This window comes from Rhizomucor pusillus, assembly GCF_041956525.1.
Source record: "Rhizomucor pusillus strain CBS 183.67 unplaced genomic scaffold VTP01scaffold_12, whole genome shotgun sequence".
NCBI lineage: Eukaryota > Fungi > Mucoromycota > Mucoromycetes > Mucorales > Lichtheimiaceae > Rhizomucor > Rhizomucor pusillus.
In genome coordinates, this window is record NW_027192154.1 from 95,408 (window position 1) to 109,292 (window position 13,885).

General features: G+C 46.2%; 4 protein-coding genes across 4 annotated transcripts; 3 read left to right on the top strand and 1 right to left on the bottom strand.

Moving 5' to 3' along the window:
• Positions 1 to 469: 469 nt before the first annotated feature.
• VTP01DRAFT_1988 (uncharacterized protein) lies at positions 470 to 1,984 on the top strand (the record flags this gene model as incomplete). The annotated part of the gene is made up of 3 exons (XM_069380398.1): positions 470 to 508; positions 581 to 971; positions 1,083 to 1,984. 3 exons carry the CDS (start codon positions 470 to 472, stop codon positions 1,982 to 1,984), a joined length of 1,332 nt encoding a protein of 443 aa, XP_069237491.1.
• A 2,114-nt stretch (positions 1,985 to 4,098) lies between these two features.
• VTP01DRAFT_1989 (uncharacterized protein) lies at positions 4,099 to 5,794 on the top strand (the record flags this gene model as incomplete). The annotated part of the gene is made up of 10 exons (XM_069380399.1): positions 4,099 to 4,218; positions 4,290 to 4,395; positions 4,459 to 4,498; positions 4,550 to 4,634; positions 4,702 to 4,862; positions 4,932 to 5,165; positions 5,226 to 5,496; positions 5,556 to 5,595; positions 5,674 to 5,717; positions 5,780 to 5,794. 10 exons carry the CDS (start codon positions 4,099 to 4,101, stop codon positions 5,792 to 5,794), a joined length of 1,116 nt encoding a protein of 371 aa, XP_069237492.1.
• Positions 5,795 to 5,920: 126 nt separating this feature from the next.
• VTP01DRAFT_1990 (uncharacterized protein) lies at positions 5,921 to 10,186 on the bottom strand (the record flags this gene model as incomplete). Its single annotated transcript, XM_069380401.1, has 4 exons — positions 5,921 to 6,648; positions 6,726 to 8,374; positions 8,436 to 8,606; positions 8,670 to 10,186. The coding sequence occupies 4 exons, from the start codon at positions 10,184 to 10,186 to the stop codon at positions 5,921 to 5,923; spliced, it is 4,065 nt and encodes a 1,354-aa protein (XP_069237493.1).
• A 2,987-nt stretch (positions 10,187 to 13,173) lies between these two features.
• VTP01DRAFT_1991 (uncharacterized protein) lies at positions 13,174 to 13,814 on the top strand (the record flags this gene model as incomplete). Its single annotated transcript, XM_069380402.1, has 4 exons — positions 13,174 to 13,207; positions 13,293 to 13,370; positions 13,430 to 13,486; positions 13,549 to 13,814. The coding sequence occupies 4 exons, from the start codon at positions 13,174 to 13,176 to the stop codon at positions 13,812 to 13,814; spliced, it is 435 nt and encodes a 144-aa protein (XP_069237494.1).
• Between the last annotated feature and the right edge of the window lie 71 nt (positions 13,815 to 13,885).

Consider the following 13,885-nt stretch of genomic DNA (forward strand, 5'->3'; position numbering starts at 1 on the left):
AAGAAGGAGGAAAAATTGTGAGACAAGAAAGGGGAGAAGGAAATGCATTTCAGTATATATGGCGATTTCGTCAATTGCTATTAGCCAATTTACAACGCACGCACGTACACTTTATCTATCTATCTCTTTCTTTCCCGCGGATTTGTGTATATTCCTTGCATGCTAAAGATCTAAAAAAAGGTTTCATTGAGCAAAGTTTGGTCCATGGATCTGCAGGAATATGCATCGTTGTCAAGGATGTGCAATTTTGAATTAAAATGCGACCTTTTAGCGGAAAGACATGGGATCTGTAAGGGGCTCCCTTCTACGTAGAATCTCACGCGCATATATATATGTATATATATATAAAGATTTTGTGGAGAGATAGGAAGAGGAATCATCCGTCTTTTTTTACCTTCTACTTTACAATTTTTACAGACCTTTTAATATGCTACAATCACATGTAATTAACGTTCTTCCACGACAAATCATGACTTCACTGTGGGCGGCCCAGGAAACACGCATATCTGTAAGCTGTAATTGACAAAAAACATCAGTGGCAAACATTTGGCGGAAGTACTTATTTTTCACTACTCCAAAGTTATCGCATCTGGCATCGGCGATCAAAAATACAAATTACAAACATCCCTTCCACAAGGAGCAGGAAATGCCGGTAGCAAGCTCACCTACATTCCTGTGCTCCGAATTACCCGTTCGATATACGCACATTCTGCGGCTGCTATCGACAATGTCTCCAGATGCGCTTCGATCGCCCATTATCCGCTACGTTGCACACAGCTATTTACATGATATTTGCACGCTCTTGCATCCATCCCTCCAATCAACGTCTGATCAGGCATTCCGAAACATGTTAAAGCGTTTGCGCCAGCGTCAAGCAGCCAACTTGATCCGGCTGAGATATGCATTGTCAGCATTCCCGGTCCTCATGGATAACATCAACACTATCAGCTTCGGCATCCACATCCTACTTGGTAAGTAGTCTCATGCATAGATGGGTGTGCGCCAACATGGGCTCCTATCTTTTATTTTTTCCTTAACATTTTATACACAAGCTCCTTACTAACATCCCCCCCAAAATCTAGATCAACATTTATCTTGGTCAGATAAGAACGGGAACCAGACACAAGTTGTGAACCCCATCGATGTGGCGAGCACAGCCATTCAGGACGCTCGAGCTACATGCTCTGCTGCGCTCGGAAAGCCGTCACCAGAGATACATCTTGTTCCCAAGGCGGCAGCAGACGATAGACGGGAGCTCACGTTCATACCCAATCTGCTTCACCGCATTATTTACGAATCAACACTCGTCACCCTGAAAGCACACATTGCTCGACAGCAGAAGCAAGAACTGCTGCAGGGTAAGCGACATTCATGGCTGCGAACAATCTTAAAACGAGGTTCAGAAGAGGAGCCTATCGCAATGCATGTATTTGGCGGACCTACCAGCGTCGGGTTCCGGCTTACCAGCTCTGCGCCGCTGCTACCTAGCGATCTCCAGGCAGGCATCCCACGCGATCCGCTAGGCATCCCCACGTGCGCTTCAGTGCTAAGCCAGACCAAGGCCAATACAGTTGAAAAAGACGACCACTATCCGGAGGGTTTGGTCGAATGGGAAGCCATGAGCGGCTGGCGTTCTGCTCAGGCACTCGCGAGCCATTTCGGCGGGAACCTCGACGTTGTATCCGTGGACGGACTCGGCACATCCGTCTACCTTGCACTCGACCGCGATGCGGCGCTGCTGGAACGGTACCCATCGCGAAGCTTATCCTCTGCCCATCGCCTGTTGCGCCACCACGGGCGTATCTCTGCTGCTGCTGCAGCCGCGGCTGCAACTACTGCATCGCCACTTACATTGCAGGCCGCTTCTGTGCAACTCGATACCTTCCTCAGCGCTATTGCTAATCCCGGCCTCAACAATATCCATCCAACTCCTTTGCATCACCACCACTCTGTTTCGCTATCTGCAGCCGTCGGCCATGCATAAGCAAAGAGCGTTGCGTACTATAACCAGTTTAATGTAATTCACTTTTCAAACTGTCGTCCAGCCATTATATCGAGTATACCACTTTTACATTTTGTTGCTACACATCGTACATGTTTGTTACCCATACACCTTACTTGTAATACAGAAGGATAAAAAAGTTCCTCTTTACATTTTTTCCCTTTTGATTATGACCGCAAAGTGAGAGGCGTGCGCAAGGGGACATTGGGGGAAGGGGTATTGCATTATTGACCGCGCTAGACGTTTTACGTTTGTAAAGTTTCGTTCGGTTTCTCTCTTCTTGGCGCATTGCCATGTACCATCGAAGCGTAGGCATCAGGGCCCCGTACTCAACATCATTGCTGCTGTGAAATGGGTCCTGTTATCGTCCTCCCTTCCCAAGCAAGCAGCCAAGCGCCGCGCAGATGCTGCTGGCAATGTGACGCTAAAAAGTTGCACAAACAGCTTAGAAAAAAGAAGCTTTGACGCTAGTTGTATTATGGCAACTAGTTCTATGTATACAGCGCACACACAAAAGCCATACACTCTGTCAGCGATTCCCGCTGTCCAAATTTTTCCACAGATTCTTTCTAGATTTCGTATATGTTTTGTGCAAAAACTTAACGACGCACCTCCTGAAAACTTTCCTCCATTCGAACTTTACAATTTGTTTCTAGCATGGTCTCTGAAGGGTACGCCTATTACTGTGATTTCTGCAAAAACACCTTCTTTAACTCTGCCGACATTTCACAAGGACAATGATAAGTAAGTCCTCACAAGCAAGTATGTACTCCTTCTCCCTACAATCGACGCAGTTGTCTGGGAGCTTCCACCTGCACCGTGTAAATTTAATACGGTATAGACAGAGGAGGTTGGATTGCACCAGCTGCTACTGGTGCTTGTGGCTAAATCTCCTACTTGTTCTCGTAGAATCGACTCTTTGCTGCTACTGGGATATAAACTCGATGTACTTATAAATATCATGGGATTCTCTAGTTGTTTTATCTTTAAATCATTGTCTCTTTCCGGACTTCCAGATATGAACATGTGAAAGGAGCTCATCGAGATAAAGTATCCATAATGTACTAAAATACTCACATGGCAATACAAAATATAATTAGTTATTATATCGTACGCCATGCGCCTCCAATTCCTTACGGTCGTCCTCTGCCTTATTGCGCGCCTTAGCTTCTCTTTGCTCTGCCCAAGGGTTTGAGGAATTAATGGAAGAATCGATTGACAATTGCATGAAAAAAGAATGTGGGAAGTCCTAAATCTCGAAACACGCTTCCCGAGGATACTCCCGAGTGTGCGAAGAAATGCTTGAGTAGGCGGTAATCTGCGGAAGCGACCGTGGCAGAATGCACAGGTAAACCTCTGATGACTTGTTTAATGCAAAGTCCACATACAGCCGATATAAACACAAGCTATAGATGCTGAGCATATTCCTCTTCAAGTTTTGCCAGTGACAATAAAGCAGCCATGTGTATCTTCTCAACTTGATCATTTCAAGTCGGTTAATGGAAGGACAACAGGTCGATCTTTACTATTCACAGTTCATTTTCCCTAGGCCTTTCAGAAATAGTTGTGAATTGTTATTTTTCCGTGGTTTCCGGTAGCAAACTGTCTCAGACAGCACTCTTTGTACAGAACACAAGCTATACGGTGTGAGATGGCTCCTTGACTTGAAACCAAGTCTTTATGATGCAAATATTTATATACACCTGCGTCTCCCCGCAATCAACTTAAGCCCTGGAAACATCGCTCTGAAGCATGAAAATTCGAAGGCTTCTAAATAGACGCTACAAGGCTTCAACGGAGCGGCATGCAGTAAAAACATTAAGATATGGCACCGCTGTCGACGAATGCTGTGTGTGGCATTGTATAGCTACTTAGCGAGATCTAGCAAACATAATTATTGGCATTAACTCGACTTCAGTGCAATACATGACAAAGACGTATTGACGGCAAAGAATTGCTCTTCTGCTGCGTGTATACACGGTTACAGCGTTTTTGCATTGTTTCACCGAAGATACTGTAAATGCCGACAGCACTAAAGTGGTAGCTAATAGAACAAACTCTTGGCGTCCCGCGACGAGTACAACAACGTTGTTGCAATGCGAACCGCATTCTTATTCGGTTTCTTCCTGCTGGGACCTGCTGTACTCGCTCATGACCCTCACGAGCATATCGGTGGCAACCAGCAGCTCGTACTCAGTCTTTCGGAATCGAGCACGGTAAAAGAAACGGAAACTGCTTATGGAAAGAGACAACATTGCAGGAATGTTGAGCATTTTCACCCCCACAGGCAGACTCCATTCTTGCCAACCACGACAAGGTCGATGAAGAGAACGCGCATGTCAAACAGTTCCAAGGCGATACACTAGCCTATGTCACGCCTTGGAATAACAGAGGTTAGTCATTCAGTTCATATTAGGAGCACCTGCAAAGCGTTGCTGACGGTATGACTCCCAAAGGCTACGACGTTGTCAAAGAATTCAAGGGAAAATTTGACTAGTGAGTGTATCACTGCAAAAGACCGAGAATGCGTACTTAGCTCTTTGCTAGTGTATCGCCAGTGTGGTATTACATTGAACGCCGCGGTGCAGAAGATGACTATGAGTTTTTTGGAGATCACGATGTCGATCACGGCGCAAGTATCACATATCTACCAATTATCTTTGTATATGTAAAATCCTCATACTCTTACAACGCTGCAGTGGATGGATCAAGTCCGAGGAGAAATCAACGGCCGCGCAGTAGGCAAGATCGTGCCTCGATTCCAGTTTCGAAACTGGAACCTGCAAGACTACCAGGCATTTGCTTCTAACAACGCGAAGGAAGGCCACGTCCTGGCTGAACGGATCATGGAATACGTGCTGTATGTAAATATTTACTGTGTTTAGTTCCAAATCATCAAGGATCATTCTTTGCTAACAGCTTATCGCAGGGAACACGATTTTGATGGTATCGTGCTAGAATGCGGCTACCCTACCCTGTTCCCGCATTTCATCAAAAACCTTGCCTTGGCACTACATCATGGTGACAAGGAACTCATCGTTGTGATACCGCCGATCCGCACAGACGAACACAAGCAAATGATGGATGCTGACATGTTTGAAATGCTTGCTCAGGTTATCGACAAGTTTAGCATCATGACATATGACTACTCGAGCCACTTGCCGTACGTACATACATGCATCTCCACCTGAAGCATATAACTTAACGTCGTTGTCATTGTTAGAACCGGCGGGCCGAATGCTCCAATCGATTGGATTATGGATAACATTGAATGGCTCACAAACGATGACAATGCACACAAGCTCCTTGTCGGTCTCAACATGTATGCCATGGCGTATCACACCGAAGGAGCAGCGATGCCGGAAGCGATGCTGCTCAGAGACGTTCTTGCAAAATTGCCAGGCGCCGAGCTGGTGTGGGACAAGGAAAGCGAAGAGCACTGGTTCATTAGTCCAAAAACCCATACAAGAAAGATTTGGCTGCCTACCCGCAAGGTATTACGTTTAAATATTCAAAAGCTAACAATGCTTTACCTCTAACATTTTTTATCCAGTCGATCAAGAATCGGATCCACATTGCTGAAGACTATGGAGGTAAAGCGATACCCCAAACCAAAAAAAAAATGAAACGAATGCGTGCCTGACTACTAGAAATCTTTTACATTACAACAGTCGGCCTGAGCTTGTGGGAAGTCGGACAAGGACTAGACTATTGGGTAAGTCGTCGGTTGCGTAGTAGAAGAGGAATATTTTCTCTGTATTAAGACGAAATTGATAGTACGATTTATTTTAAGGGTGAAGAAAATAAACGGAAAGAAGGGTCTTGTTCGATACAACAACAAATGCTATGTACAATTCTTTTCAGGAAAAAAAACAGGTATGGTAGTAATACAAATAGATACATTAGATCTTTCTCTCTTTAGACAGGCGAGTCGGCTCTAACGGGTGGCATGCACTTGTCGTCTACGCTGCGTACGAGGCTTCCGGTTTCGCTGCTGTTGTCGGTCGTCACCGGCTGGGGCGGCGCAAAGTCGCGAGCTGTGACAGGCGGCATGTAATACTCATTACCGTTGTTGTAAGCGGCTGCTTCTCCGATAGCCAAGCTGTTGGTAGTACTTCTGCAGATCGGCGGCGGTTCATATAGGTCGACGCTCGAGAGACATGGGTTGCTGCTGTCCAGTTCATTGGTGTTAAAGTTGACAGCTTCGGGGGCTGCAAGGAACTCTGTGATCCACGGATGTTCCAACAACTCTTGTGCCGTCGGCCGCTTTGCCGGGTTGCGAGTGAAACACTTTTTCAAGAAATCGATGCCGAGAGTTGAGAGCTGCGATGCATCTGGCAACGGCGGGTGGCCAGTCACCACGTGATACATGACCGACCACTCATTCTCGAGTGTGCTCCACGGGCGTCTTCCAGTAGCCATCTGCACTATGCAACATGCAAGCGACCAGATATCCATCGACCCTTTGCGCCCGGTATCGCCGCCCGTGATGACTTCGGGCGCCATGTACATTGGCGTGCCTGCCAAACTGTTGACATTCATGTTCATGGTTGTCTTGCTTCCCATCGTCTTTTGCCCTTTGGCTAAAATCTTGGCCGCACCGAAATCGGAAAGTTTAATGTTGCCTTGATAGTCAAGAAGGATATCTATGAAATTCCGAATCTTTTGTGTGAGAGAGACATATTTATCTCACAGAACAGGACAGACTTGAACTTGGACTTACTATCTGGCTTGATATCTCGGTGAACAATGTTGTTTTCATGCAAGTATGCAAGACCTTTAAGGAGTTGATACGCGTAATTTACAATGTAATACTCGTCTTCGATTCTGCCTCCGTGATCCAGCAATGCTCCCAAACTACCGTTCTCGCAATACTCCATGAATATGTAAACCTTGTCACGATGCACTTCCATGCCAAAATATTGCACGATATTCGGATGATTCAACATGGCCATGACGTTCATTTCTTCCTTGATAGCCTTGTGCATAGCAGATAGTGAATTTGAATCCGGGAACCTAATTTCCTTGACAGCCATCATGCTTGACGTATCGAGATTGATGGCCAGATACACGTAGCCAAAGGTGCCCGAGCCGATAAAGCGGCCTTGCTGCCATCGAAATGAGATATTTGACGAGGAGGGTGCAAGGAACACGAGCGACTGGTCTTCTGGTTTTTGATCATCAAGCACCTTGCCCACGATGCCGCGGTCCTGCTCGCTGCGATTCCGGCTAGCTTCCAGCTCAGATATCTTCCGCATCCATACATCACGGATATACGTGACACCTGCTGCACCTGAAGCGCTGTCCGCACCGCTTCCAAACGCCGAAGTAGTGATGGGTTCGTTGGGTTTTTTAGTCATGTATGAATTGCGCTTGGCGGTGATACCTCGTCTGCGATGTTGTTGCTGCTGCTGTTCCTTGCGTATCTGATATTCATCGTAAGAACGCCATCGAGTGCCGAGGACATCAAAATGTGATATCAACAAAGCAATGCATCGTGCTACCTTGCTCTGCAACGTGGCGAACTCGGATTCTTTGAGAGCTAATATGTTTGCGCCTCGTGTCATTAAATGATTGAATTCGAGTGCAGCGACCGCCCAGCGGAATGTCTTGCGGTCGGTGGGAGCGCACTCGTCCGTGATGAAGCAAATCCAATCGATCGCTAGGCGTATCAACTTTAAATCAAGCTGCAGCCGTGCAGGCAGCTCCAAGAACCGCAGTGCTCGCAAACCAAAATCGCTCGCAAAGCTGAAACATTCCTCGATCAGTTCCTGGCATGATAATTTTTGCGTCTCTTTGAAAATCGTCTTGACACCATTGATCGTCACTTCTGCGAACCGGAACACGGTGGACTTGATTTTATACAGCTCCTTGTTGACTTTGGGCACGTTTGCTCGATGCTCATGAAGTACTGTCAAGCCTTTGCTTTGCACTATCGCCCAGAAGCTAGAGCGAATAACGTTCAGGCGGCGGGTATCACTGACAATAAGCCGCAAACGCTTTGGTTTTAGCGCGAGTGGAGTGAACGGGACATCGTAGTCGACGACTTCGCCGCTCCAGACAATATCTTGCCAGGGTGTAAATATCACAATGTAGTCGTCGTACTGCTCAATAACTGGCGGCTGCGCGGCGCCTGGTATACCGGGTGTTGTCACGCCCTGATCCTTGCCGAACGCAGAGCACAATAGAGTTGAAACCGCATGCTCCCGGCCGTAAAGGGAAGGCGAAGCCAACACATAGATCCTCTCCTCTTCCAGACTACCCGTGTACACGAGAAAGTGCCCCGCATCCCTGAGGCTATCCATGAGTTCAGTCGCATCCTCTGTATCAATTGAGTACTCGGTAGCGTTTTCAAACTGTCCCAAAAAGAACCTAGAGAGATTCTAAGCTGTTGGGTTGCAAATTACATTCCACATATCGGAGAGGCACTCACTTTGCAAATTGCAATAATTTACGGGCACGCATGCGAACTGTGTGCAATAATTCGGTGTATCTGAACTCTTTGCCACCCTCTTCATCCGCATCGTCATCTTCGTTTGCACAGTTCTCTAGACCAGTAACTAGATCCTCCATTGCATCCGTCAAGAGCTTGTTAGTGAATAGGCTGAACGTATAAAATTATTCATTAGAAAACATATAAATCGTGGTATATCCCACGTTCGCTTACCAGAATTGCTCTGCACACTCTGCATCCACCATTTTTACAGTTTGACAAACAGTGCTTCTGAGGAATTCCCACTCCTTTTCCATAACTTCGCATTGCTTGAGGGTATTCTCCTTTTCATTTCGAAGTTTCCATGCAATCAAGCGAAAGTAGAACCGCATCGATTTGAGAAGGACAGTGTCGTAGCTCTCGTCAATGAATGTGTCTCCCTTGAGATCCCACCCAGGTGCCGGGTTTGCGAGCTCCTCATACTGGAGCTTCACACGACAGGCCAAGGTCAGCAGACCACGATAATCATCCATCATGGTATCGATCATGGGTTCGGGTGCACCATCAATGCGATCTTTGAACTCCAAGCGCAGCTTTAGCGCTTCTTCGACGAGAGAAGTGGGGAATGACGCCAGTTGTCGTAATTGGAAGGTGAATGACGGCAGATTCATTTCGATAAATATGTCATTGTTGCTGCTCATTGTCTGCTTCGATTTGACTAGCAGCGAGTAAAGTGCAGATAAGGTTCGCTTGTCGAATGTATCCTGCAACGCCGATTCCTTGAGCAAGCGTTCGATAAACGATGGTTGCTCGTTATCCGAATATGAGCTATTTTCCTTTCGAGCAATCTGGAGGTCTTCCGAGCACGTCCAGTCGCGCAAAATCTTGTATTGCATCTCCAAGCTTCGGGTGATCGTGCACCACGCATTGAGAGCATCTAACCTTGTTTGGAATTCTGTATCCGCATAGCCAGGATTGTTACTAATCATCTCTGCTCTAGTCGAGTACAGCGACTCGACTCGGTCGACGGTTTTCAACGCTTCCGCAACCTGTGCCAGCGGCGTCTCTTCCGAATCGTCTCGAACTTTGAACTCGAGCACCATCTTGAGTACCTCGTCGATTTCTTTCCGACCTTCTTTGAGACATTCTACTTCTTCCGAAAACGTGCGTCCACGCAAAAGCGCACGGATCGAAAGCCAGATATCTTGCACTGGTTTTTGGTGTTTGATTTGATCCGTGAACAGGATCCGCTTCTTCTCCGATCGAACCAGTTCGCCCATCAAGACCGATTGAAGCATTTGCTGCCACTCCATCCTTTCACAGATAGTTTCGTCAGAGTCGACTGTCTTGTGCGCGTACAGCTGATCCAGCGTCGTCTCTTCTTCGTCTGCTTCTTCTTCATCATCCTCGTTATCGTCGTCGTCGTCGCTGCTGCTGCTGCTGCCGGTGCTTGAACTGTTGTTGCTATTGTCAACCAATCGCGTTCGAGACATGACATTCCACGAGTGATGTGTGCTGGAAGAAGTATATGACACGACAGCAGCAGTGGTGGCAGAAGGAGGAGTTGACGGCATAGGTGGCGGTAAAAGTTCTATTCCGTGGCCCATGGCCGCTCGATAACGTTCCTGAACGAGTGCCTCTTGCTGAATGTTGGGAGACAAGAGATTGTCGACATCGTCCGTGTTGTGGTCCCGCCGTTCGTGCAGACCTGGTGGTGGGGTTGTCCACCTCACCTTGCGAGTAGCCGACATTCGGGCGAGAAAACAAGAAGAGAAGCGGGAAAAGGGAGAAGAACAAGAAGGAAAAGGCACTGCTGGGGTCGTGTGTACCACGGTACCTGGTCCTACACTCTGTTGTTGGCGCGTGCACAGACAAGCAAAGAACATTCATCATTCGCATACTCTTTTTTGGGGTTTTGGAACCTCACGAGACTTTCGGATACTGAGACCTGTCCGATTCCCTGCTTTGCCCTAAAATCTGCCTTTGGAACCGTGCGCAGAAGAGCTTAGTATAAATCGGCATTAAAAATGGCTGGAAAGGTTAGAGTTGTCCGTCGGCTCTAGCGCGCATGCAGCAAGCAGAATCTCTTCCTGATTAGGAAATGAGTGGCGGCTTTGCTGAAAACATACATACTTGAACTGCATTTTCTTTCTTTCTTTTAACGGACATGTTAAGCACTACTTGGACGAAACTGCAGGCACTGAATTGTAAGGCGTAGAAAGGGTTAGTACACTAAGTGGCCATAGACACAGTCTAGCAAACACGAGGACCAAGGTGACACGTCAAAGGAGTGATTACAAGCTGCGTATTGTTAGTGTTGAAGCCTATTGAAATGCCATGCAAGAGTTGATCATAATTATAACTCCAGGTGAATTGTACATACCGTGGTTTTTAAAGGCCAGAGGTGGGGTCGCGCGTTAGATGTTGGACGTCTCTTGATAGAGAAAATGATTTCATTTTTGAAGCTTATTACCTTCTACATATTTCCGCCATTTTATTGCTACAGAGAAAGGCATACAATCAGCATGCAATATCTCTTCTTAGCTTCAAAAATACAGCCGCATATCTAAAAGTAAATGTCGGCATGCTTAGAAAAAAGTTGTCGCTGGGAATTCTTATATTAGGTGCAGTTGTATTCCCTCACTGTTCCCTTTTTCACTACTTTACAATTTCAAGCATGAGTGCTCAATTTTTATACGAAGATGGACAAGGAAATATTGTCGATGAGAACGGTAGACTCGAACCCATGAACTACACTCTTTTCCAAAAGCAAAGTCGTTCTCAGCAAATTTTGAAGTTCGCATGTTCACAAAAATACTTTTAGATATGCGGCTGGTATTTTTGAAGCTGCGACATTGAAATTTCATTGGCTACGACATTACATTTTAAAAAAACTAATGACCACTTGACCTGCCTTTTTCGGACGCCCTCTTTTAAGTAATCCATTTCCTCTTTGAGACGTAAAACACTAATCTGGCTAGACTCGAGAATGGTTTTCCTCCTGTTATTGACTCTTGTTTCCATAAGATGGCTGTGGAAACACTTTTTTTCTGGAGGTTGTAGCGATTTGAAGAGTGGGGGGAGCGCCGGGTTTTTGACGGAAAACTGTACTTAATTAATTTATACACCTTCCACATTCCTTGGATGGAAGAGTGTATAGCACGACCTCGGCTATAAAATTAATGTTCACTTTTGGAGTTTGGCAGACAGAACAGACACCAATCCGAGGAACTCGACTTTGAATATTTTTGGTATTCAGCACCTGTATTCCCACAAAGTCCCCAGCCAGTGTCTTTGCGCGAAGCGCATCGCGACGCCAGGAGTGCTCCAACATGTTCAGGAGATGAAGAGGTGAGCGCTACTGTTATGAACTAAACCGAAAATTGCGGGCGTATGTGCGCCGTGACGCAGGAGCGCTAACAGCAAATCAAAAATATACTCCATCGAGCTCCGGTCTGAATAAACCGGAAATTCGACGGCGTTGAGCTTGCAGTAGCGAAGCGGATGCAAAACCGCCGTCGAATGGAGTTTTATGAAGGCCAAACGAGCTTATTCTACAGACTCGGATCAGCCATGCGCTTTGGCGAACCAACGGCGCGACTGTAGCGATCGGAAAAGCGCTTCTATTCTAAACTGTATTAAAAGAAGCTTCGCATGTAGCATCAAAGATTCCAAAAGTTTGATTTAGCATGAAGGTTCCCAAGTTCGGATTAAGCTATGGTTACACGGGGGCTGGGGGCTTGCCCCTGGGTAGACGAGCCCGTCGTATGAGTTGTGCGCGATGACACGAAGCGCAGCGAAGGGACTCAGAGCCACAACGAATACATAGGGCGAAGGCTACTTACTAACAATAAAAAAACATCCCAGGATTTTAAACCTTTTGAGACGCTAAAAAGCAGATTTGGAAGGTGTCACAGCTGGCATTTCATGAAGAAGAGAACAACATGCTGTTGGTCAACTACACGTTGCGCTTTCCTGCGTCTCTTCCCCGTCATCTCTATCCGTTTTTCTTCCCCTCCCACTTTGACCAATGCAGAGCCTGCCACTCGCAATATCGTATACAGAGAAGTATACGAATAAAATATATATTATAGACACCAATAATTCAATGGGCAGCCCTCCGCAGGAGCGGGAGGTCTGGAGGGGGGGAGAGCTCCCTTCCAAGAAAGAAAGAAGACATCCATTTTATATCTCTCACCAATGCTTCATGGGAGCGCAGGTCTGAATAAACCGCAATTCGATTGTGCTGTGTTACAAGAGGCGACCGGACGTATTTCGAGCTGGAGTTTAAGTAGATTAGACAGTATGCGTAAATGAAAGGGACGAAGGGGACTCATGTCCTGTACGGTAGCACTGACTTTTTCCCGTTCAATTTACGGTTATGATGATCGGATTCAAGGTCACATCGGTGAAGATAAATCTTGCTGTGATGTAGATCCTCTGAGAGATATGAGGGACGATATATAGCAGCAAAGCTTCTTAAGGAAAGAAATATAGCATTGTTTAAAGTTTTAATTGAATGACATTAGATTTAGAATGCTTTGGATAATATTTTGTAGCACTTGGCCATGTCTCTGACAACTTCTCATAACAAGAGACATCGGCTCCAAGGAAGCAGGCATTTAGCAAAAGGATGCCTCAAAATATCATCGCTATTTGAATGTCGCAACTAAGCGAGGATCTAACGGCTTTTGTAGTCGAATTTGCCACGCAATCCCTTTCCTTTCCCTGTTTCCATATGTCCAATACGAAAGGAAGCGATGCAGTAACAGGCATGATTATTTCACTGACTCATTCTGGATTTATATATATCACTGACAGTATCTGCCCTTCCTGGTCATATATCATGCTTTTTAGCTGAAGACAGCGAAGATGACTTCCAGACCCCAATCGTACCCCGGAAAGGAGCCCTAAAGAAATCTGAAAGGCAAACAGGTGAAGTTCAAACTTATGATACCGGAACTTCTCCCATCACTTATTTATAATTGCTACAGCAGGCACGAGTGATTCTTTAACCATTAAGCGAAGCAAAGACAAAGATGTCATTGCGCGTAAGCCATACAGATTTCTTTCCAGATTTTGCACTGATATGGGCTTGCATATTACAACACAGGCAAATCAAGTAGCAAGCGCCGAAAGACCACTGAGACACCCACAAAGCGCAAGAAACGGGTAATGACTGTCAAGTCATCTATCAATGGCGTTTCGTGGGAAGCGCGATATCGAAGTCCGTTGGAGAAGCTCGTCATCACTGTAAACGAAATCACTACACACGCATACGCGCTTGCTCGCTACATCTTCCTATCGGAGATACATGCTACTGAACCTGGAGAGCGATTTTCCCCTGCAGAACTGGCTGGAAACGGATTTCTTCGCTGAAGTCTGGCTCTCTTTGACATTGCGTACAGTGAAGTCTTCGCGAACGGATGGTACAAGACGTTATCGTGGGC